Source organism: Ylistrum balloti, unplaced genomic scaffold (assembly GCF_031769215.1).
Source record: "Ylistrum balloti isolate Yb309-2 unplaced genomic scaffold, AGI_CSIRO_Ybal_v1 Utg370744, whole genome shotgun sequence".
In the NCBI taxonomy this organism is placed as follows: domain Eukaryota; kingdom Metazoa; phylum Mollusca; class Bivalvia; order Pectinida; family Pectinidae; genus Ylistrum; species Ylistrum balloti.
This window is the reverse complement of record NW_026782438.1, coordinates 208,747-234,131: the sequence shown is the minus strand read 5'-3', so window position 1 is coordinate 234,131 and position 25,385 is coordinate 208,747. Positions and strand designations below refer to the sequence as shown.

General features: G+C 34.2%; 2 protein-coding genes across 2 annotated transcripts; both read left to right on the top strand.

Moving 5' to 3' along the window:
- The first annotated feature begins 4,962 nt into the window (after positions 1-4,962).
- On the top strand, positions 4,963-16,384 carry LOC132558029 (UPF0462 protein C4orf33 homolog). Its single transcript, XM_060222549.1, has 7 exons — positions 4,963-5,350; positions 5,909-5,935; positions 13,774-13,980; positions 14,445-14,502; positions 14,717-14,768; positions 14,918-15,108; positions 16,267-16,384. Exons 1-7 carry the CDS (start codon positions 4,963-4,965, stop codon positions 16,382-16,384), a joined length of 1,041 nt encoding a protein of 346 aa, XP_060078532.1.
- A 3,317-nt stretch (positions 16,385-19,701) lies between these two features.
- On the top strand, positions 19,702-24,830 carry LOC132558025 (protein FRG1-like). The gene is made up of 8 exons (XM_060222544.1): positions 19,702-19,766; positions 21,122-21,213; positions 21,570-21,695; positions 21,926-22,095; positions 22,657-22,761; positions 23,078-23,169; positions 23,621-23,731; positions 24,234-24,830. The coding sequence occupies exons 1-8, from the start codon at positions 19,702-19,704 to the stop codon at positions 24,268-24,270; spliced, it is 798 nt and encodes a 265-aa protein (XP_060078527.1). The 3' UTR covers positions 24,271-24,830.
- The last annotated feature ends 555 nt before the right edge of the window (positions 24,831-25,385 follow it).

The window sequence follows — 25,385 nt, the reverse complement described above, 5'->3', positions numbered from 1 at the left end:
AACGTTTTATGTTACGCCGATGATACTATTGTTATGGCAGATAATGCGACGGATCTACAATATAATCTAGATATGTTTAATGAATATTGTAATACATGGAAACTCAAACTTAATGTAAATAAACAAAAATAGTTATTTTTGGTAGTAGAGGTACACCGAACCACCATTTTAGAATGGATGGGAAGGATATAGAAATTGTAGACCGTTACAAATATCTTGGTATTGTATTTAAACAAAGTAGGAATTTCGCAGAAGCGAAAATTAATCTTGTACGAAAAGCCAAGTATGCTCTGTATACTAGAATTCATAGTTTAAGATTACCTGTTGACTGTCAATTAATACTTTTTGACCAAAAATTGTTCCTATATTGTTATACGGATGTGAAATCTGGAGTTTCACAAGCACAGCCTGTAAAGAAAAAATACATTTAAATTTTTTCAGAAATGCACTTGGTGTTAAAAAAAGTACACCGAGATATATGTTGTATGGTGAGACCGGACGTGTCCCACTAAGTGTACATATCAAAACACGGGTGGTTACTTACTGGGCTAGAATTGTCGAGTCACATGACTGTAAACTTGCTCACATAGTGTACAATTTTTTGTTGAAATACAATTACTTTAACAATTGCCAGTCTCAGTGGTTACAAGCAGTAAAGTCTACATTGGACAATTGTGGTATGAGTAATATTTGGCATAGTCAATCGTTTTTAAATGTAAAATGGCTGAAGTATACTATCAAACAAAGGTTGTTTGACCAGAACTTTCAGGAATGGCAACAACAAATTGTTAATTCTAACAAAGGACAAATGTATAGTTTAATAAAGTCTGATTTAAAAATCGAAAATTATCTTATCTCAACCTTACCCGCTCACTATGTAAAGTGTTTTTCCAAATTTAGAACAACAAATCATCGTCTCCCTATTGAAGTTGGAAGATGGAACAATATAACACGGGAAAATAGGAAATGTGTTTTATGTAATAGCAACGAAATTGGCGATGAATATCATTATGTATTAGTCTGTAATTACTTCTCTAATTTAAGAAACATTTTCATAGGTACACAATATTGTGTAAATCCATATGTACGTTAATTCATTAAGATTATGACAACAAACAATTTAAATGAACTGTTGAACTTGTGTAAATGTATTTCACATATTATGAAGCATAACCCAAACTATTTTGTTATTAATTAGTACAATGTATACAGGTATATCATGCTAACTACGTTATGTTGTATATCAATGCAATTATGTCAATCCTCATATGTCATGTATGATCTGAGGTTAATTAAATAAAGAAATCTGAAATCTGAATACAAAACTGACCTGTCCTGACACGGCCTCAGTGACCATCAGTCCCAGACATGGTTATTAATACTTTACAAATCTGAAGAAGACATCATCATGTCACAACTGTAAGACTTTGTGCTGAACTCTTGAGTTTTCATCCAGCATACAGAGGGTATGAACCGGATGCAGTTTTGCAGTTTTTTCGTTGTCTGGCTTCACAGGATCAGATGAGGAATTCCTTACCTACTTTCTGCTGTGAACCAAGCTCTTTCCTTTCAGTGTCTGTCGAATCAAATTAATTTTATTTGATCCTGAAATGTACAATCATATTTAGAAGTGTAGTAAATGTAACACCATGAGTTATTTCCCTTTAATGAGAGGTTAGAGTAATTAGAGTTATCTCCCGGGCTTTTTGGAAGTTCATGTGCTTGGTCGGCCATGTTGTACTTCGGGAGTCCTGCTAAAAATAAAAGCACGTTTACAGATTTCTGACTCCGCTTCGTGATTACTTCAAGAAGGCTAAGTAAACTATATAGATTTATCTATAGGAAAAAATAACTCTGTTAATGTTGTTTGATACCCTCTACACAGAATATAATATGCCCAACTTCAGGGTTTTCCAAGTACTATATATGTTTTTTCGTATTAATTATGTCAGAAACACGCTAATTATTAAGAGGGAAATATCTGCTGTTATTACTGTGAATTACATTTCATATTGGTGTGCATTTTTTGAAGATGGAGCTATAAGAAACAAGCTATGTTTTGAAGTACTGATGCATAAGGGAAACATCTTGGTAATGTGTAGTGGATAACTATAAAGCTGACAGGTTTACAATGTATCATTTACTTTGTTATTTTGGTTGTTATAAACTTTAAATCACATCCTGATATGAAGCGAATGTGAGAGCAGTAAATCAAGTATTACCTAACTTCTATTTTCGTTGTCTTTACTTTTGAAACATTTGAATTATTATATACAAGGAATATTGATCCTTACAAAAATAATTCTGAAGTTAAAGAAAGTATGCCTAGCTGAATATCTTGCAGTATATTTAAAAGTGAAATATCTTTCATCTTTGCTTTGTTGCCTTGAGGTTGTATGTGCGATCGATATTTAGCTCAGTGGAAAGTACATGTGAGAGAGTTAGTTATAAGGAACCCGAGAACTGAAAGATATTGATTTTTACTACTACATATAATAGTTGAAGAAAATTTCAAGATTATTTTGGTTATGATACATTAATAATATTTTTCAAAGAATTTCCTGCAATTTTCGTATCATTTTAAATTGCAAGCCAATATTCACTTACTTATAATGATGTTTGTTTCAACATGTTACTGAGGAATTTTCATGGATAGTTGACGTATTTTAGTTATTTTTTTATTTTCCGTGCACCAAATTGAATGGCATTAATAGGAAAGATAACAGCTATGGAAATTAGTGACGCCGATACAAATTATCATACTTTGAAGTATTTTGATGTTTCCGGACTCTCGATCATACAAATGCTTGTGGTACACTACTATCAGCATTTACCTGATTCAGAAGCTATTTCATTTAAATTGTCATTTTAATTTTTTATTGTAATCTTGTACACCCACAGTAAAATTGTGTATGGTCAATTTCATTTCGTATGGGCGTTTCAAGATTACATAATTATAATGTCTAGGGGAGATAATCTAAGTCCAAATGCATTTTAGTTATTCCCCTTCATTGTAATTCTTTTTAATGAGATATATTTTGAGGGATTATAACAAATATGAAGTAAGAGAGTTCCCTCTAACCCCTGAATCACCACAACGGTGGATAATTAAGCATTCACATATTTGATTGGTCAAAAACATCTTTCTTTATTGTATGATATACTGTAATAGCGATACAGTGACGTATATTACACGTGCTTTATATATCTCCGATTGATTATCGGCAATAGTTTTGCTACTCTCCGTCTCGGCCCCCATCGGCTGTCAAGCTCATCGCTATAGGATATATAACGAAGGGGAGTAACTCGGGGAGCTTAGAAAATCACGACAGCTCCCCAACACTCCTGATATTGTGCCAAAAGATCTTCTTCAACATACTGTTTAATGTTAACTGAATGTGATGTTGCATTACCAGCATTTGAAAGAGTCAGAGTTCTTAAATCACCAAGCAAAGTGTACTCCATCTACAAATCGCCTGATACTGTTGATGTAAAAGAAATGTCTCAATTGTTAAAAAATAAACATATACTCTTTTCACAAATTGTCTTTAAGCATAGTCATAATGTTGGTACTTGGACAATTTTTAATGTGCCAACTGCTGGGAGATTTTCTGATTTGCATACAAAACATTATATGAAGCGCAACATTGTGATTGTGAATGACGCAAACAAAAATCGTAATATAGCCTAATATCAAAGCGATCGGTAATCGTCGGTACTTTACGTAAACAAAACGGGAAAGTTCCGTTAGGTTCCGACTGCTATTGTACAGAACTGTATAGCGATGCACTGAAGGCAATGTCCTCCTGGCGATATTGTACAGGATTATTTTTGATCTTAACAAGTGTAGCTTCTAATTTAGAATACTGAACAATTACAGCGTATAGATCTCACAAATTACAAAAGCAGTGTTCATGGTTTACAGATATATATCGTTATTTACCTCTCACATAGATCTATTTACAACTGTTTGTTTACATGCATATAGTTAAACTTTCGGACATGCTTTACATAATGTGTTTTCATATCATTTATGCCTGAATAAAAACAAGAACATGCGTGGTTTTACATAACAAAAGTGTATCCTTAAGGCAGGTGTTTGTACATTTGCAAGAGGAAATATTTAAATAATTAATTATGATGCACACGTCTAAAGACACAGCTAATGGTTCACACCATGAAGAATCTCTTAACAAAACGTAAACAAGGCATGATAAAATGCACGTGTGTTTTGATCTGATGATATGTAACAGTCACTTCAGTTCGTAAATCATCGGGACTTTTGACAGCATAGTTCAGTGACTGTATCGGTAACCCCGGGGGCATGGAATTCTCCACACATCGTTTACCTTTAGACTGGATACAAACATAAACTCCGACATTAACACATCACAAAGTACATATATACAGCATCGTCTTTGATAACTGATGGAGGAGAATACCTGCAGGCAGGTATTAATAGAAAGCACAGGAACTGGTCAATATTTACAACTTCATTTTTTTTAAATAGAATGACATTTTAAAGTAGGAGACAACATGAATACTTAAATTACTCAACAAATTATGATATCCTGAGTATGTAATTATAAACTAACGTAATTTACGACATATGTGTGTTCATGGGACTTATTTTTTCCTTATATCGTGTGACTATAATATATAGTTACACGCCCCTGTGTTTGAGAAAAGGATTTTATTTGACAGCATGCTATCGTCCCCAGATGTGACAAAGATTGGTGATTCGGTGTGTTTCCCTACGGTCAGTGTTAGATCCTGACTTCACACATGTAACTATGAATCTCATTTGCATATTTTAAACACCGTTTAACATCGGAGGAGGAGCACGCTTTTAGACAGAACGGCACACATGTATATGTGGGAGACTGCAGGTGAACGTAAAAACTTAAATCTCGGCTTTTTCAATTTGGATTTCACGACTGTTTTTATCTGATATTCGCTATCATGAGAACAACATGGAGAGAGGCTGACGACGTATGGGTGTGTGGTCCATATAACGATCCCGGGGGGCAGGGGGATGTTCCACCCACAGGCAGTCAACAACATGGTACAATGGCCAATATCAATCCCAGGAGGGACAATTTTCAACTTCCCAAACAAAATTCTGGCCCTCCTGTGCTCTACACCGGCACCCCGGGGATCTATACTGCTGTCCCAAGTCAGGAGTGGATCAGGTTCGACCTCGCGTATGTAGACCACGTACATCACAAGATCCCGGGGGACGGGACTTGGAAGGGGAGACGGCGGAAGGCTACTGTCATGTTTTATTTAATAGGGGTCCTCCTAATCTTCTTCTCCGTGGCAGTAATCGTCACATTCATCGCTTTCTTCAGTAAGTATGTTGATGATGATGATGATGATGATGATGATGATGATGTACCTTAATTTCCTTGGATACTAAATTCCATCATTCACAAGTAGACATATATTTGTATAAATGTACAGATTTATCGTTAAGTTGATGTGTTGAAAAATGTGAAGTATCGATCACTGCACATCCAATATTAAGACAGATTTAGCTAAAATAATGAAAAAAATGTTCAAATTGTTAAAAAGCCGTGATTTGCAATCATTTTGAGTATATTTCATCAGCAGCTCCGATAAATAATTCAGTCAAAAGATAAAACATAAAGTATTGAGCTCTTTCGTGTGTTTGCACACTGATTTATTTACAAGACTGTCGTATTTCATGTCTGTACTTCAAAGGACAAAAATACTTACTTTATACATACTGCCACCAAGATAATAAATGCATACAATTCTTGTATTAATAAAACCGTTAGATTTCAGGACAACTGGACCATCTCTCTAGGAATATGTCTCTTAGTAATAAATATATTCATTGATTTAATCCTTATTCTTCGTATGAATTGATTTGTTTGTCTTTCAGGTGAAAGAAATAACGAAAAGATGAAAAGTAAGTAAAGGTCACGACCGTGATATTTTTAAAATCCTTATGGGCCATCTTTACATTTATATTTATGTATTTACGTAGTGTTCATTCTCGACCCAATCGGCTGCCATTTCAAGACTATCCCGATACAGATGCATGTATATCGCCTTTCAATTTTGAAAGAGTGAAACCAAGGGAAATAACCCTGAATGCTCAGAATGACAGGGACTTGCATTCAGTGTGTTCATTATCATTTTATTCTTTAACATCTTGTATACCGATTTCAAAACCGCGGTATTAACTTGAAGGACGTGCGAAAGCGAACGCTGATTTTTCATCGCTGTCAACGTGGATATTTTTCGGTTTTCACTCGTCACTAGGAGATGGCAGATGACACCCACAGGCACATGAATATTAGAACTACGACCAGGTAATCCTGATCGCCACTGTTGTTATTTGTAAACATCTGTACCATTTTGTCGGACAACAAGATTACAGGAATTATCTTTAACAGGAAACTAAGCATTTGTAATTTTTGTTTACAATTTCTATAAGAATGTCAATCTTACGGACACCTGATACTTTATTTTGTTTACACACATACCTAATATGATCATTTCTAATCTTGATGAACACTGTGATTAAGATTCGAGAAATCCTTAGATACCTGTGTCATATGCTTATGAATATAGATTTTTTATAGAACAATGACTATTTTTTTTTCCCCCAAGTTTCAAGTTTTTATTACCTTAAGTCTTTCTGACTTATCAGTTACAACCAATATCCATATACAGTTCAATTCACAATCATGCAATTATGCGGTGTACTATATAAATTACAATGTACAAAATGTACGTACTATAGTGGAGAGTGAAGAACTAATTTATAAGCAATTGTGATCTCATTTTGTTCGCATGCACTAAATATTTACCTAAATTTCTTATTTCCGCGATTTTATTACTGTTTAGCAACTCTATTAATTTAAACATACTGGGATGTCTTATATAATAGTTTTTTTTTTTATAAATTTACATCTAATTTCGGCATAGCGTGGACACTTCAGAATAAAATGAAATACGTCATCCAGGTCATGCATATCGCATAAATTACATAATCTGTTTCTTCGATCTATATTGTTATATCGGCCACATTATATATTAAGCGTATGAGCAGATAGTTTTATTTTACATATTTGTTTTACATAATTAAAATTAATGGCTTTAGTTAAATAAGATTGATGTCCAAAATTACAAATGTATTGGTACAGTTCACCCTTTGAGGATAATGCGATCTTTCTAAAACATTCTTGTTTGTAAATATCACAAATCCGTTCCTTTATTATACGAAATGTGTGATTAATTACAACTGGGTTTTCCCACATGTATCCAAGACCTATTCTATATAATTCCTGTTTAACACTCTGTAACCAATTGTCATTGTAGCCGAGCATCTCAGCATAGCATGATTTAAGAATGCAGTTTTCAGAATTTCTTAATTTTATCCAGTAATTGAAAATACGGAACTTACGGACTATAGTCATAGGGTATCTGCCCATTTCATAATACACCATATCATTACTAGTCTTATTATGTAAACCTAGAATACGTTTACAGAACTTCACATGTAATTTTTCAATTTCGGGCGCCGTATGGAAGCCCCACACTTCCGCCCCATAACTAAGTACACTATTTACATATGTGTCAAACATCGCTAATTGCGTTTCTATATTGAAAAAAATTACTTTTGCAGATATTCAAGATTGCAAATAATGCTTTTCTCCCTTGGTCAGCAATATGCTTTTGTGTTTGTCTGAATATACCATTAAAATTAAGCAGCACTCCTAAATAACAGAATTTATCCAATACTTCTAATCTGTTCTCCTTATAATACCATTGTTCATTCTCTTTTAATTTCCCCCCATTACGGAATACAACAATTTTTGTTTTCGCTGTATTTACAGTCAGATTCCACTTTTCTGTATATTTCGCTAGGGAGTTCAACATTTTTTGCAATCCATCTGGTGTTTCAGCAATGACCACCATATCATCGGCATACATTAGTAAAAACATGTTAATCTCTTGTATATCTATGGATGGACAATTGTCAGATAAAAATTGCATTTCGCAATCGTTCACATACATAGAGAACAACAGAGGTGATAATATTTCCCTCTGAAATAATCCGTTTTCATAGCCGAAATAATCAGATAGAGTACCATTATATTTTATACAACATTTAACATCTTTATACAACGATCTTATAATTTTTAACATATTTCCACCAACCCCTTCTCTGATCATTTTATACCATAAGTTTTGTCTATTTACAAAATCAAATGCTTTGGTGTAATCCACAAAGCAACAATAGAGACGTTTTTTAATGTACGATTAATTAATGTTTGTAAGGCAAATATGGCGTCAACTGTTGAAAAGTTTTTTCTAAATCCAAATTGCGCATCTGTAATCTTATTGTACTTCATTTCAAATGTTACCAGTCTGTTATTAATAACGGCTGTAAAAAGTTTACCTAAAGAACTAAGCAACGTAATACCCCGATAATTATCTGTATTATTAATGTCACCTTTCTTGTGTATAGGTACAATGTTACCTATGGACCAGGAGGATGGGAAATAACCCGACCTGAAGATATGATTGAATAAGGCTAAAAGACATGGCATTAAAATATCTGTACAGTGTATAGAATATTCGTTGAGTATACCATCCTGACCACACTGAGCTTTATTGTAACTAAGGTTTCCAATAGCCTCACGTATTTCAGACTGTTTTATATCAACGTCAAGTTATTTGAATATAGGAGAATCAAAATTAACATCATAATCAAACAAAAAATCATAAATGTCTTTATCAGTGTTGGGCACGCCTGTATTTAGCATAGAAAAATGTTGATAAAAATCTGTTACATTTAGATCGGTGTTAATATTTTTTTTATATTTTCGGAATGTTTTGTAAAATGCACGTGGATTGTATTTACGCAAATAATTCAGCATATCTCCTTGATAACATCTGTATCTCTTTTTTAACTTACATTCTAATTTCTTATATGCAGATTTTTTACTTGCAAGGTAGTCTCTGTAGTAAATATATACCTATACAGAGCTATCATATTCTTCACCTCCGGTCGACACAGCGTTCCCTGGGTTAATATAGTCTCGACATGGGTTAATAGATCCAGTTGTCAACATCCGTAAATAGCTATAATTGTATATCCTAATACTGCTTTGATCGACAGACATCATCGGTTTTATTTACATTTGCGTGATTAGCAGGCGAATGACAAACTGTTGATTTTTGAGTATGATGATTTTTACTATGTATGCAACGAATTCGTGACGATCTTGTTTGATTTAAAGGAACTAAATGGTTAGACATTAATTTCATAACTGATAAAAACGCATCATAACATTTCAATATCTGTTAAAAGTTGTGCACTTTCTGTTAATTATGACATATCAAAGTTTGCATAATCATTTTATTAACAACTTCAAAAGGTAAAATAAAAAAGGAGCGACACAACACTAATTCATATCATTATCGTTTTGAGTGTAAACAATGTGTTTGCGCATGTAATTTTATATTCATATTAATTCAATTTAGTATCTGTCGCTCTGTCACGCTCTGTCATTTTACAAAGTAAGAATTGAAACATAACTGGCATATGAAATTTTGGCTAATTACATAATTATACATAGTACGCAATCATATCAAAACGGCGGTTTAAAACGAGGCTCCGAAAGGTCAGGTGATAAACTCGGCTATCTGGGTAGGGGGAACACAACAGCGAGTGTTGACTAACGCTATTTTGAAGCTGATAATCTTTATCAATATCATAAATTTGCAAAGAGTCTAAGTTTTTAAGTTTTATAATACTTGCCCGAAATCGAACGAAAAAAAAAAAAATAAATAAAAAAATAAAAAATAAAAAAAATAACGAAATCTAACCGTTTAGTCGATTTAAACATAAATTAATTCAACTTTCTAACAGACGACGCAAAGACGCGTGTGATTGATGCTCGCAACTCACATACTGAAAGTACATATGCATGCAACAATAATTCAATAATGCATGAAATACATTGGACCTATATGTATAGAATACATTACAATGAGAAGTAAAACAATAATTGTAACAATAGATGACATAACAGACTATAAACCCACACATTTCAGATCTACTGTATCATACACATCACGCATCACGTGTCAACCGATTTAAGCAAGGAACGGTCAAACAAACAAATAAACAAACAAGATAAAAGTTAAACCGTCAGGTGTGCGATATGAAACTATTAAAACAGGGTTTTAAAGATGTTCACTGTCATAATGTTATGTTCATTACGAATTCACATGTATTTTTTAGCTACGTATGTGTGTTATCGGTTCTTTTAACACTCTGTAGGCCTGGACAACATTTGGTACGAATTCCTAGAGGAGTGAAATATCCTGTCAACATGGCCATTGAAACACATGGACTTGTGTTGCCAGAAGTACATTTCTATGTTCAGTGACTTTCATAAAATATTTAGATAGAAAATGTAATAGATATCTACTAAATAACACAACTGACACGCAAACATGTTTAAATTGATATTTCGAAAAAAAAATATATTTCGATGACTCTGGAAAAAAGTTATTCTGCAAATATCCTTCTTTGGTAGGTTTGTCATGTGTTTTGTGAAAAGTTCATGTTGGGGAAAAGAACCTCCAAAAAATGCCCTAAGTAGTAAATGAAATGAATGGGAGACATTTGTATTTTCCATATGGTTTGGTGTTACAGGGAAAATTAGCTCTGTCCTATACTGCGATGATCTCCGGAGGAAACATCTGTCATGGAGACGCTGTAGTTCTTGGAAAGTGATTTCCAGAAAAGGTCACAAAGTTTAACACGTATGCCATTTACAGGTCAAGTGCTAACAGAGTGCACGAGGCGCTGTATCCCGTCCCCAAGGGACAGTACCAAGAAGTAGATATGTAAGTTATGTGGAGTGGCCTAATTTGTAAGTCCTCCCTTTTGAGTAATAGTGTCACCATTGTATTTCATGTTCGCAATACGTAAACAATTGTACAACTTTGTTTGTATTCATTTTCCAGACACAGACTGGTACACTTCGGGCCTTCAGAGTTCCAGATTCTTCTAGTACAGAGTTATCACTCTGACTACAACTCCTCGGAGTGGGAATCAGTTCTGAGAAAAGCGGTATAGCAATCTCCTTCCTTGATTTCGTGGGATTGATCGAGCAATGTCGACCAGCGAAATATATCACTAAATAGGAAAAGTGCTCGCACACAAACCTCTCTCTGGACTTACCCGTGTCTCGACCTCGACATATATATATGACTTTTGAGACGTGTGGATATCTCGAAATTAAGAAGTATGTTGTTGTTCAAATAACATCATTGATTGGTTGAAACACCCACAACAATATATCTGACAATTTTAGAACACAGTGTTTTAGTCATGGATAATTTATATTTATTTTGTCGCTGTAGAAATGTATGACAAAGTCGTTGTTTGAATTACAACTTTCATTGGAACATACATATGTTTGTCTGTGAACACGTTCACTTCAATTGATGACATATATTTTGATGTAATGCCTCTTCTACTTTTTTCTAAATAAACCATTAAAATATTACAATTTTCAGCTTGTACGTATCTTCTGTGGAAGGTGGTGAAAAAGTGTTTCGTGTATTTAAGCGAAAACGTACCATATTATATTTTTATCTTCATTTTTGTTTTCAATTTCATACCAACTTGCATGTAGGTCTCAAGGCAGCAAACGCAATTAAGCATGTGTCATTCTGATTCTGTTTGACCCTTCTACTCCAGCTTCTTACTGACTAGTAACAGCGTAGACAACAAACATTTAGATGGCCAAAGTATTTATCAGGTTGGCACTGTTCAAATTGATGCAGTCATATACATCTTATAAAAAAGTCTTTAACCAATGTGACAGAAATGAGAAGTTTTCAAGCACATGTATTTTACTATTTGACACGTATAAGGGTTAATACACGTGGATTTCAAAATGTAAAGGAATCTATGCATTTATAATGCAACAGATGTAACCATCACAAACCAGTAACAGTCAGAGTTTCCCCGGAATCCAAAACCAGACATTCGGCTTTTTGACGGATAGATGTAAGGTATACCAGATATTTGCCCGGCAATGTCACAGTATTCAGATCTCCCAGAGTTACTTCCCTTTATTTCACTCTATAGTAAAGTGGTATGGCGAAAAGTGCGTCGCAACAAGAAGATCCAAATTCGTGCCATTATCCAATCAGCGGTGATCTAGAACGGTAGTGACACCAAATAGCCAATCACTGATGTCCTACACCTCGCATCACAGCAACCGTCGATTATCGTAAACTGAGGTTGGCATATTCTCTTAGCTAAATAAAGAAACTAATGAAAGTGAGTTGAGACTAAAAAAAAAACGGTAATGCGATTATACATGCGTAAAAAACTGTTCGAATATCCCATCCGCAAAAATCGGATATCGTCGTAAAGAATCTAAATATGGAAATTCCCATTTACATGACGTCACGATTTAATGAAAGTTATATTCAGAACTAAATGTGATCTGAAAAGCTGGTGTAAAGGATTAAGTACACTACAGGTCAGTAAAGAATTCAACTGAATTAGTGTTATGACCTAACGACGGGCCACATTAAATTGTCATAGAAATCAGCATGACGTAATGAATATAAATATCATCAATAGACAATGGGACAATCTATGATATCTATCTGGTATTGTTTTCCAGTCGATGACAATAGAACAGATAATTTATAAACTAGATAAATCTGGTATACCTACATGTATATATATATAGCTTAATATTGTATACACCTGGTATTTTTGTTGTAAGTATCTTACACTGTTTATATCGCCAGTGACTCTCCTATTTAAAACCTTTACAAGGGTAAGTAGCTATGTAGATCAGAATATTAAACGTTAAACGTTTTATGAGTTTGTAAGGGTGTGTATAATTAGTTGTAGACTCAGAGATATTCTGTTTGCCTGTTTATGAAATATTTGTATTTTTTACTAATTTTGCTGTGATTTATATTTAGTTTTAAACGTTATTATTCTGTCTTCTGTTACACAACATGTATATTCTAACTAAAATCAGAGGACAAATGTATATTTTGCTGTGTGAGTTTACATTGGGTATTCAAAATGTAAGTGTATTGTACACATGGGAACTTTGGTTCGCATACACTTGAACATTTGAACGTTTTGGCGTTTACCATTACAGCGAAAATAGAAAAGGCGAGCAAACGTTTCTGACTTTCAAACTGGAATACATGTAGGGATTTGGCGATTTTAGCACTGGACGAAAATGAACAACTTCATGTGAAAAAATGGACAATTGTTTCCCTCATACAGTTACATTCACTACTATATGTATCGGGAATGGATGGTTTACTTTAAAAAAAGTCTTCAAACATTAAATACTTTTTGTCAAATTAATCACTTGTAGTTTATTCATATTGGCGATCGCTTTATACGTAAGAAATGCAGGATTTTTTTCAGCTCCGAAATATCTTGATTGTTTATCCAATATATACTTATGCCAGGGACGTATCTGTATTATACGTCCCTTCTTATGCAAATAAAAATGACATAGAATTAGAGAATTGGTGGGGAAATAGAATTTGTCGCCGTTTGTAAAGAAACACTAGAAGACTCTGTCAAAAAGCTTTATATACATATAACGTATGTACTTTTCCCATTATCAACAAATGTTCTTATATTTGCTAAACCGATCAGTAGTTTTACAGGACAAAACCAACAGAAGTACAGTATCTGTTATTTTCATTTTTCGTTTATAAAAGACAGATTTGATTCGCAAGTGATGGAGTTCTCCATAGCAACGACTTGGGATTCTCAGCCAGTGGACCATACTCCTGTCAAGATCACCTTAAGTCGACATGTCGGCGGAAATGACGTCAACATACACGTCGATGCTCCCTTCTTTAATGATCCTCCTAATCCTGGCGGGACGGCCGGCCAGCCGTTTCCGAAATTATACAACTACGAAGGTAGGCTATATTATCACTTGTCAATCCATTTGATTCGCTAAAAAAGATAAATAAATAAAAAAGCGATATTCTGGAGTAAAGTGACTGTCCGAATAAATGTTCAAAATGAGTAGGTTTGTATAGTAATAACTTCCATGGTAATAGCGGAACGCACGACACTCTCCTTTTTATCGTCTATATTCAGATTTCATTTATAAACCTAATAGTAAATAGGCCTGCACACTGCAAGTAAAGTTATTGTTATCAATATATGGATGCTGTGTGCTTTGTGATAGACACGATCACCGCTGATATATGTGTAAACACTATTTTAACGACGCTATTGTTACTTGACCATATAATCTTATCCACCGGTATGCTTGTTTATCACCTTTAAATCCCGCTTTTTTCCGAACGTCATTTTTCATCTAAAATACGCCGTTATTAATAACTGAGTAGGACTGACGAAGGTTTGCTTTTTACAGTGGTTGAGGCGTTTTTTCTGAACGACCAAGATGACTATTTGGAGGTTGAACTTAGTCCGTAAGTCATACGACCAACACGTTTATAGATAAACATATATATGAACTATATGTGCATGTCAGCAGTTTTTTTTATAAATATTCCGAAAAAAAATGCTAGTGATAATGTCTTAAAATCAATTCAATGTACACAACCTTTCTTATCTAAAAGAAATATTTGATTTGATCTTGAGCATTATGCGTACTGTGACCTTGACTATCTTTCATTGACACAGACACGGACAGCATCTGGTGCTGATGCTGCGTGGAGAAAGAAATGCTGTTAAAGTAAGTGCTTGCTATTAATATTGTCTTTCTTTCTTTCTTTTACTTATTTGTACTGGTATAACAACCATTAATGTCATGGATTCACTCGTTACTGGAGTTCATTTGCCAACAAATCCTTAAGTTAAATCGTCTCAACGACTTTGTTTCAGCAACAACTTCCAATTTCGTACACGGCCAGACAACATGGCAACACATGGCAAGGAAACGCTGTAGTTCCGGGTCGATATTTCCCTCGTGACGTCACAAAATTCAACGCCTACGCCATACACGGGACAGATCCTAACAGAGTATACGAATCCCTGTATCCAGTTCCGGCGGGGAAATATCAAGCACCTGACTTGTAAGTGTATTACCGAAATGATAATATGGTACCGAAATCACAAGTTTGAAAAACAAATGGGTTTCTATTTCATGTAATAAGTAAAATTTCAGAATGATCACCCGCAAGTGAAAGGAAGTTTGATATAAACAGCTTTATTGTATGACCCGTTACTTATGCTTGTAAGTCGAAGTCATGCCATTGACGGGAAATCTGTGTTTTTATGGTTTAGAATAAATTATCAGATATATGAAAATTACTAATTACTTATTGAATTATGGGACTTGTGCACGTCCCCATCTATACTTTCAATTTTCTTCCGATTACTTTAGAGTTTCCTCATTCGCCTCGCAGACTTCAAAAAATAGGTCCTTAGCGTCATTAGCGAGTTTTAGACGGACAAAACAGCTGCCTGATGCAGTTTAATTAATTGTTTGGCTTAAACGTATCTTAACTCTGAAGTTCTTTTTTCTTTGCAAATTGCACATAAGACTCCTAAAATATTGTTACGTAATACAATTTGTACATTAACCATGTATTCCACCAACTTATTCCTTTTTGTTATTTGTTTTTCCCTTTACACCAAAATTAACTAAACACTAAATTAATATAAGTGTATATTAGGCCACCATACGTAATTGTTATACAAATAATTTTCTGGGAGAAGGATTAATATAAGCTTCAAGCTTGTTTCCTAATCCCAATGTGTTTCAATATGTATAATTATATGTTCATGTTATTTTGAAAAATAAAATACTGTTTACAATAACTCTGAAGTTTAATTAAGTTATTAACTTAAGTGTGTTATGTACAATAATCGTAATATGAAATGGGCACTTAAATTCGTCATATCAACAATATATAGAAAATCCAGGCTCGGCAATATTTATGTGAACTTTTTGTTGATATTTATTTATTCATATGTGACACAGTGTATCAGTTATAAAAGTTGGATGTATATGTTAGAGTTTATAAAATTGCTTTAATAAAAATACTATCGTTAACATAAATTATTATTCAATATATGTATCAAATGTAAAGGTTGACAGTTTTGGTGCCGTGAACAGGATATCGGAATTGTCACGGGGCTGAAAATGTATCATTTATATTGGCACCAAACTTACTTTTCTGCGTTCAGCTCAACATGAAACCTTTGACGTGGCATTTTCTCTATTTCAGTCACAAACTGACCTATTTTCGGACGATAGATTTCCAAAGTATCTTACCAAGCAACCATGGCGATGGTTATGATTCGGCTGAGTGGAGTTCTATACCTGCCCATCACCACGAGGGATAATCTCATCAGTCGAGCTTTAGGTGTTCTCATATCATTCACGTTTGCTATAGCAATCAGTTATGGAAACGACTTAGATGTACAACGCATTAAAACATTATATCACTTAGATAATATTGAACTTCGAATGTTAGGGCTCAGCAAACATTATAGGCCAAATATTCTATACACGCATTTATAAAGTTTTCGTACCGTGACAAGGGTTCCAACCGACACTTCGCAAGGAAAATAACGAACGTGCTAAAAGTGATATTGATCCTTGTCATCTCCTGCTTCGAAATAAATTTCCTTATTCCTTGCGAATGACACGGAGATAAGAACACCCAGGAAGAAATTCTTTCTAAGAATAACGGGAAATATAGGACCAAAACAGTTGACATGATGTTGTTGCCTTTGGATTATCGCAATATGCAGCAGTGATACCAGTACGGTACAGCTGTTTGCTGGAAGAGGTTCTAACCATTTCTATTTGGCTATAAAGCCTATACTTTTATATAGTTTTGAAAATATACTTTCACGTATAACGTATCCCACTGCAATATGTTTTGTATATATGTTCACATTTGTTCAAATATTGTGTTGAATATGTTGACCGAAGCCAAACTCACTCTCGAACTTAAGAATACGATTTATTTTTATTCATTGTATTGGTTGTTATTGTGAATATTACGGTAAATAAATAGAATAATAAATATAAAGATAAACGGAAAATTAGACCACCATCAGAGGCAATTCTCCAGTTGACTTTTTTCCAGAAGACATTGCTCTTGTACATGCTCATTGCTCTTGTATCTATATTCTTTGGTGAAAATCGCAGAGTAATCGCCGCGTCCCCACAATGATTTGAAATTCCTGTGCGTTTTGTTTCTTAATTGAAAGGTTAAAGGACAAGAAGCATAGACGTTTAGATTTAATTTTATTAACAATATGTATTTGATAACGCTTCATCAGACAACTGTCTGTTTTAAGTATAATAATAGTCATTTAAAGTTTGATACGACACAGGTTATAAGATCTAGCGGATGTGTGATTGGATGAAGATTAGCGTGGTTTCAAATGAGACATCACATCTTCCTAGCATCATCTGATATCGCCAATTGGGATTCCATCTCACTCTAGTAAATTTTCACGACTGCTTGCAAAAGAAATAAGGTTATGTGATGAACAGAATCTTACATTCGTTGATAATTTCATGCAAGATCCTCTGTATGTTTTTTCTTCTAAATTCTGTGTTGTGAACAAAATATCGATTCAAAATTTTGAAATTTTTGATGACTTGTGAATTCGCGGGATTCCAGCAATCAAACAATGACTTTTTATATAGCGTACCCTAACCTAACGACATTGTTTCAAATTTACCTCTTTTGATAATGTTATGTGAAATATAACATAATATATAAAACAATCATGTAGTATTAGGGAAAAGATCAGCATTACAGTGTCTTTTGTGATTTATCAAAGGGTAAAGTTCAATTTGACGCCTATTTTTGTTTCCACGACCACCTCCTGTTCCATACCACATATTGATATCCGATGACATGACCACCAACATTAAACTTAAATCTTTAAATAGTTCACAACATAATTTGTTCACGTGTATTTTGAATATGAGTAATTAGAGATAATTTAATTTGTTTTCAAAAAATTGTATAGGCGCCTGCCTATATAGCCTGAAAGGCAGCTAGTTCTAGAATGCGGTTCTCTTTTTGTTATGCTGTGCTACTGTCTAGTTAATGGTATGCATAATAAATATCTACCATCAATATTTCAAGTATTCATTGTTTTTTGTCTGTATTCAATTTTTATTTCCTATTTACCTACAAGGTTTGCGATGGCTCAGTCGGTCAGAGCGTTAGTCTGCGTAACCCGAGGTGTGCGGGTTGTTCATGAAGCTGAGAAACGGACCGGTCCGTACTGACGTGATTGCTTTCTTGGGCAAGACATCTCGCCCTAATTGCTTTGAATGGTATGCGACGGGCCTTCCTATTCAAACACACACAAGCGAATAACAACACAATCTCTGAACCATACAAATATACACGATATTACGAGAAACCACCGAATATCCTTTATAAATTCTGTCACACGAGGGAAATATGTATTTACATAGATATTTAACAGGGAACGATTGGATTTTCTTATCATTATAATTATGAAATAGATAGATGGGGAAAGCCGATTCAAACATACGACCAACCGACGTTCCAATAAGTTCCGGGATTCTTAGCATGTCCTTTGATATCGGATAGTTTGCCGTTACACTTGACAACATTACGATGCCATTTTATGTACTGGTCGCTTTACGTACCATTGTAGCTTGTTAACTGGTGACAATTCGATTAAAAACCTTTTTTGTAAGTACATGTACCAAATCAGAGAAAACTCGAAGAAATGAGCTCGGAAGACACCTCATGAAAAACTTTCTTTTTCAACCTTCGCTTCGCCTTCATCCGGAACGGAAAATCTGCTCATTTCGATAACATTCTGCTAGACCCCTTTAAGTGGTTACAAGGGGTTTCGGTTGAGAAACGGTGAAAAATGCGACTATGTGAAAGTATTTGGACACTTGCATGCAGTGGCGTAGCCAGGATCTAAAGTTTGGGGGATGGGGGCAAAAATCTGGCAACGCCGGCGAAGCCGTGCGTCACGAGCGCCGAAGGCGCGAAGCTTTGGAGAGGGGTCTGGGGGCCTTCCCCCAGAAAATTTTGAAAATTTTGGCTCCATTTCCTGCATTTTGAGCGTACTTTTGAAGGTAAATAACGACACAATAATACTGGGATAAGTCGATATAACGTATTGAAATAAATCAAAGTTAGAAAAGATACAAATGGAAACAAAATAATGTCGGACTACATGTACATAACAATCAATAAGAAATATCAGTAAATGACAACATACATAAACATCAAAAATCAGCATAGACTATTGCTCGACAGAATGCAAGTATAATCGATAAAATCCCTTACCCCTTGCCCCCCACCCCTTGCCTCCCCCCCTTGCCTACGCCAGTGCTTGCATGATGTAAATTCTCAGCTGATTGAAAAGATTACTTCTGGACACTTTAGATGGCCATGGTGTTTTGTTAACAAGTGAATGTACCTTTCTACTTCGGCTGATTAACAATATCACTGGAAAAGTTTTATCGTGAAGCCTTGTGAAGTTATGAGATATATTTTATCTTTACTCCGATGATAAATTAAGTTTCATGAACCGATAAAATGTGATAAACAAATATAATATTATCTGTCCGGATCCGGATTGTCTGAATTGGTTTTGGATTTAGTGTATTAATGTGTACTTCCGTTACAAAGTAAACGACGATGGCAGACTCGTATGCTTTTGTTAAAGTAGGGAAATTGAAGCTGAAAGGACACAAGGAGAAAAAGTAAGTGATAACTCCAACCAGAGACTTTAATGATACTATCAATTTTAACATTGGTTTCTTTGAAACAATATCATTGCGACAATAAGACAAAACGTATATCGTACGACTGGTATATATAACATAAGATTTACCGGTATGTCAATGTACTTAAGACTGTTTACGATAAATATCAGTCTATGTTATCCGTCTGTTCAATAGAGTGAATATGAATTCTGCTATACATACATGGTAATTTATTTTGATTCGTCCTAAATATCAGAAGTTACGAAGAACGTATTTCTTGGCGAAGCTCTTTTTGGAAGTAAAAACAGAGACTGGACAGATTTATCTTCCTTCCCACGTGTATTGCCTTTATTATTTTGAGGGTCCAAAAACCGGATATAGTAATTCAGTGGAGAAATAATCTTGCTTTACCAGGTGCTTGAAAATTTTACAAACTTGTATAAGTTGAAAGTAGCCTTACTACTTTACTGGCCTTTGCTAATAAGTGCTTTAGTGGAGCGATATTTTACACCCATATGGCTGGCGACCAAAGAGTCACTTATTAGAACCCACTGAATGCAGGGTGTTTTTAATTACTCCTTCCTTTTACAAATTTGGTGCTGTTGACCTCTTCAAGGATAGAAGATTGAGATAATTCTTTGGAGATATCGAACTGGGTTGTTGATGTCGCCTTGGTCAAAGACTTTATAAAGGAGTGAGAAGTATAGAAGTTGAGAGTACAGGTCGCCTAACTAGCATTGGCTAGTCGTACATCAGGGCCAAATGACTCCTTTTTATTTGCTCTGTTTCCTTGTTTCAATGTTGGCCAGTTTTTTTAATTATAAAAACAAATGCAGGTTTGCAAATGTAAAAATATTCTAAGGCTTTCCTTTTTCATATAAGTGATCAACATTACATCTGTCAAAATGTTCATGTCAGTTTCATGTGATACATCATCCTTGATGCTCAATGGGTTTCGATCACTTTTGCTCTCTGCATCCCTGGAATATGTCTTGGCTAAATTGACGACACAAGCAAAGTAATTTGATTGGTTCCAGGAGAAAAAAAAAGATCAGTCACAGGATGATAAAGTAATGGGACCTTGAGATTCAGTCGATGTACATACCAGGGTAAGAGGATCTAGTCTTTTGGTCTTGGCCACAAGGTGCCACCCATGGAGCTTTTAATTTTGCCATGACATGTTCCAGGACTGCAGAGAACCAAATGAATGTAACCCCTGGCGTATCGAGGATGGTGAGACATTAACTGATATCTTCTATTTTACAATAAATTAAAAGTTGCACTGTATTGAATAGATATCAGTAAAAATGTTATTCTTGTTTAGCCACTTATAACCAAACTTTGTATTCTAGACACAAAAAACATAGAAAGAGAAAACATGAAGATGATGATGCAGCAGCAGGGAGTTCAAAACCAAAAGACACATCAGACTTAGCAGAACATGGTATTGTTTACTCATTATTATCATATATATATAGCAGAACATGGCATTGTTTATTCATTATTATCATATTGACTTAGCAGAACATAGTATTGTTTATTCATTATTATCATATTTATTTAGCAGAACATAGTATTGTTTATTCATTATTATCATACTAATTTTTTGAAAATGACTAATTGTCATAGATCTAAATGGTTCACATTAATCAGCTAAAAGCAGTATATTGTATATATTTAGAACTCAAACTTTTGTTAATAATGGTCAGTCATGTATCTTGAGATAGATGTAATATTTTGGTGATAATGTTCGCTCATTTACTTACCATAGATACTGTTATTTATTTTGATGTATTACAGGAGGCTGGTGGCAGGCACAGAAACTAGAAGACATCACTGGAATGGTTGTGGTGGAGATGAATGAAAGACGCTACATCTGTCCTCAGGACAATGGCAGTCTTCGGCAGGGTCCTCAACATGCCTCAGGTACACAAAGGCATTGAACTGTCTTGTTATGGCATTTATGGTTGTTGTAAATGATAGAGGTTTGTAGCAGACAACATATTATGAGCCAACTGGATGTCATTTATGGTAAATTAAATCACACTACCTGGTACTTCCAGGTTTTTTAAGCACATCATGCAGTGACATTCTTAGACATGCAAAACATGATATGTTGTATAAATTATGGTTATTAGCGATGGTACATATTCCAGGTGATATACCAGATCCTGAAGAAGTCTTGACTGCAATCAAAATCAACGAGACAAAAATTGCTCTCAAATCTGGTTATGGAAAATACCTAAGTATTGATACTGATGGGTCTGTCATAGGAAAGTCTGATGCCATTGGTTCGAGAGAACAGTGGGAGCCTGTGTTCCAAGATGTAAGTTCTAGTTAATAAATACTTCCAAATGTTATCTCTCTGCCCAAAAGTTTTAAGCATTTTATTGCTTATGGCACAGATTTCTGTTTATTTTATTCTTTGAATTCACTCAAGAAAGAAATTCCAAAAATGGAAAGAGCAATGGAGATTTTTCTATTTTTCTAAAAGTAAAATTGAGTGATGTTTTCAGATTTTGATTTGATTTGGTAAAAGCTATTCCTGAAAAATAACTTATCCTGACCTAGTAATAGTCTTAATATGGAGAAATGTTTTGAATTTATGGTGACTATGGTATAAAAGTAAGGGATCAATTTTACAATGTATTAAAACAGCTAATGGTAGTGTGGTTGATAATTGATCTACATTGCAGTAATCAGCATTTGATATTCTCAGTTCAATTTTCAACTCTAATTGACCATAGAAATATCTAAAAAATTAAATGACAAAGGCTATTGTGACATACCCTTTGCTTATTACTTTAAAAATAATAAAAATCTGCAACTGTTGAATTCCCCGACCAACATTGTTTTCCAAATATACATTTGTGTTTGTTTTATACAGGGAAAGATGGCGCTCAATGGTTGTAATGGAAGATTTATGTCGTGTACTAGTGATGACAAGATTATTTGTGTTAGTTCTAAAGCAGGACCAGAAGAGATGATACAGGTAAGTACTGCACAATACCAAAAAATTCACATTTCACATTTTATCATATTTTAGAGGACATATCAGAACAGTGTTCCCCATTACCATTGAATAAACAAGAATTTTTCTCTCGTTTTCAAGCATTATCCTACTTAAACACATTGTAAGGGGTACACTGTACCCTCAGTTTTGAAAGGCAAGGTTGATAAACTGTCAGAAGCATTCAGAAAACTGGAACTTTGTTCAATAGTAATTTTAATCTCAATCTGATGGTGATTCCACTTGCCCTGTCATCTTCAAGCAACTTGTGTAACGACATTGTATTTACATTTATTAGATCCGCATGAGTGTGAAAGAAGAGGAAGATCCACTAGCTCACATACCGATAGAAGAGAGGGGCAAACTCAAGGATGCTGAAATCAACTATGTGTAAGTATTGATTTTAATCAGATTAAAAATTTTGTCATTTTAAACTATTTTACATATTGTCACAGTTCAACAAAATCGGTATTGTGCTGAATAGTTACAGCAGCAATACAGGGGATTTGCCATAGAAGGTGCAGAAACTAAAATTTGAGCAGTTTTGTTTAGCACAATGTTTTCAGTTAGAAAAAAGATGGTGAAACAAAATGAATATTGATATTGTCTATGTTTACCATTGTGTACAAAAATCTATAGATTTTTCAATCCTATAAATGTTTTAATTTCTGGAGTATTTTAATTGAAAAAAAAAATTGTTGTTTGTAGCACAGAAAAAAAATCAGAAATAATGATTAGTTTTATCTATGCTTGATAAGTTAAAGAAATAATTTGAAATAGTTCAATAACTTTATAATTTTTCATGTTTTGACTTACTTAAAATTCTTTTTCACTTTCGCAGGAAAAAATTTCAGAGTTTTCAGGACAGAAAGCTGAAAATTAGTGTGGAAGATCTTTCAAATCTGAAGAAAGCTAAGAAATCTGGCTCCCTGCATGAATGTATGCTGGACAGGTGAGTATTATTTAGAGAAATAAATTTTTTACCTTTTTTCTTCAAGGTTCCTCAATAGAAAACGTGAAAATGTCTTTGTATGTAGAGGAACTCACAAAGAAATGAATGTAAGATTCTTTATGTCACATAACTTTGACCCTTTTGTAAATATTTGTGAAAATGGCATTACTGACAATAAATCTAAGGTCATAGTTGATGAAGCATGAGCCTGTGGCATCACAATGGCGAAATGGCAGTCCTCAGCTAATCACAGGTCCACTAATACATATCACACATTTTAACAAAATGTAGGGGTTGTTGTAACACTGATAACATTTATGAGATAGAGCTTGTTTGAACAAGAACGGAAAATAGAGTCACAGGGTTTGAATGTGCCAGGGGAACATTGTTTATTGGGAGTCTCAATATTTGATGTTAGTAGTGAACAAACCTGTCTTCTGTTACCTGAATTTATCATATGTCATTACTGTTTTTATGGAATAAAAGCTTTTTCTTTTTATAGACGAGAAAAGTTGAAAGCAGACAGATACTGTAAATGACATCTTCATTGTACCAAGTAAAATGGAATGATGCGGGTCAAATAAGAGTTAGCTCCCTTCAACTGCCAGCCATTACAAAGAATGACCAGACGGGGACAACTTTATATAACCTCCAGGGGATCTGTTTTATTCCATTTGATGTTCAACAACTGTGACTTTAACAGGTCGTTAAGTCACGTGATGTGAAATGACACTTGACAGTCACCTTTCAGATCAATATTCCATGAATTTGAAGGACGCAGGACGACAAGCCAACAAGTCATTATACTATGTGATAGGAAAAGTTGACAGGATTGTTTTTAGTTTAAACATATTTTATTGCCGAAAAAACAAGACAAATGGATTGGGCATAAGTTAAATCAACACTATCGACGCCCTCTCCAATCAATATACATATAAATTTTAAGGCAATGGCACACAAGAACAAAATAATGAGGTATGATATACATGTAACAATTGATATATCATTATAATTTTATAGGAAGGCTGGTTTCCTATCTTAAAATGTAAATCTATTGTTGTACCTTATGTAAATTTGCAATAAATTAAAGATATTTTCATTAAGTTTTGACGGTAATTGTCTATCCGTATAAAGTAGTAGTTCTGTGTCAATGTCATGATTAATATTTAATATGTTTAAATTATGTAGCATTGCTAGTCTCTGATTTTGATTATTGTGACAAACAAAAATGAAATAATGTACATCTTTACAGGCAAAGCCATAGGAACACATTGGGCTAGCCACAAGGTTAACACGAAAAAGAATGAACTGCACTGCACTTAATTTGTATGAATAATATTAACTTTCCTTCCATCATAATTAAAATATGGTGGTGAAGTCAACGGTCTTTGACCAGAAAGCAAAGATCTTTTAAATAAACTAAGGGACAGCTGTAATCTAACTGATACATCTAATTCTTTCAAAGAACAAAGTGTAGAGGGGAGAAATGACGAGTTTGTACTCGTCAATCTATAATTAGGTAATGCAAAATTATCTCTATTTCTCAAACTATAGGGGTTAGTTTGGTCAACAGTTGGTGGCAATAATATATTAAGAAAATTTGGTGTTATACCATGTTTCATCTTATACAAAAGTTGTAAGTTACGTCTTCTAG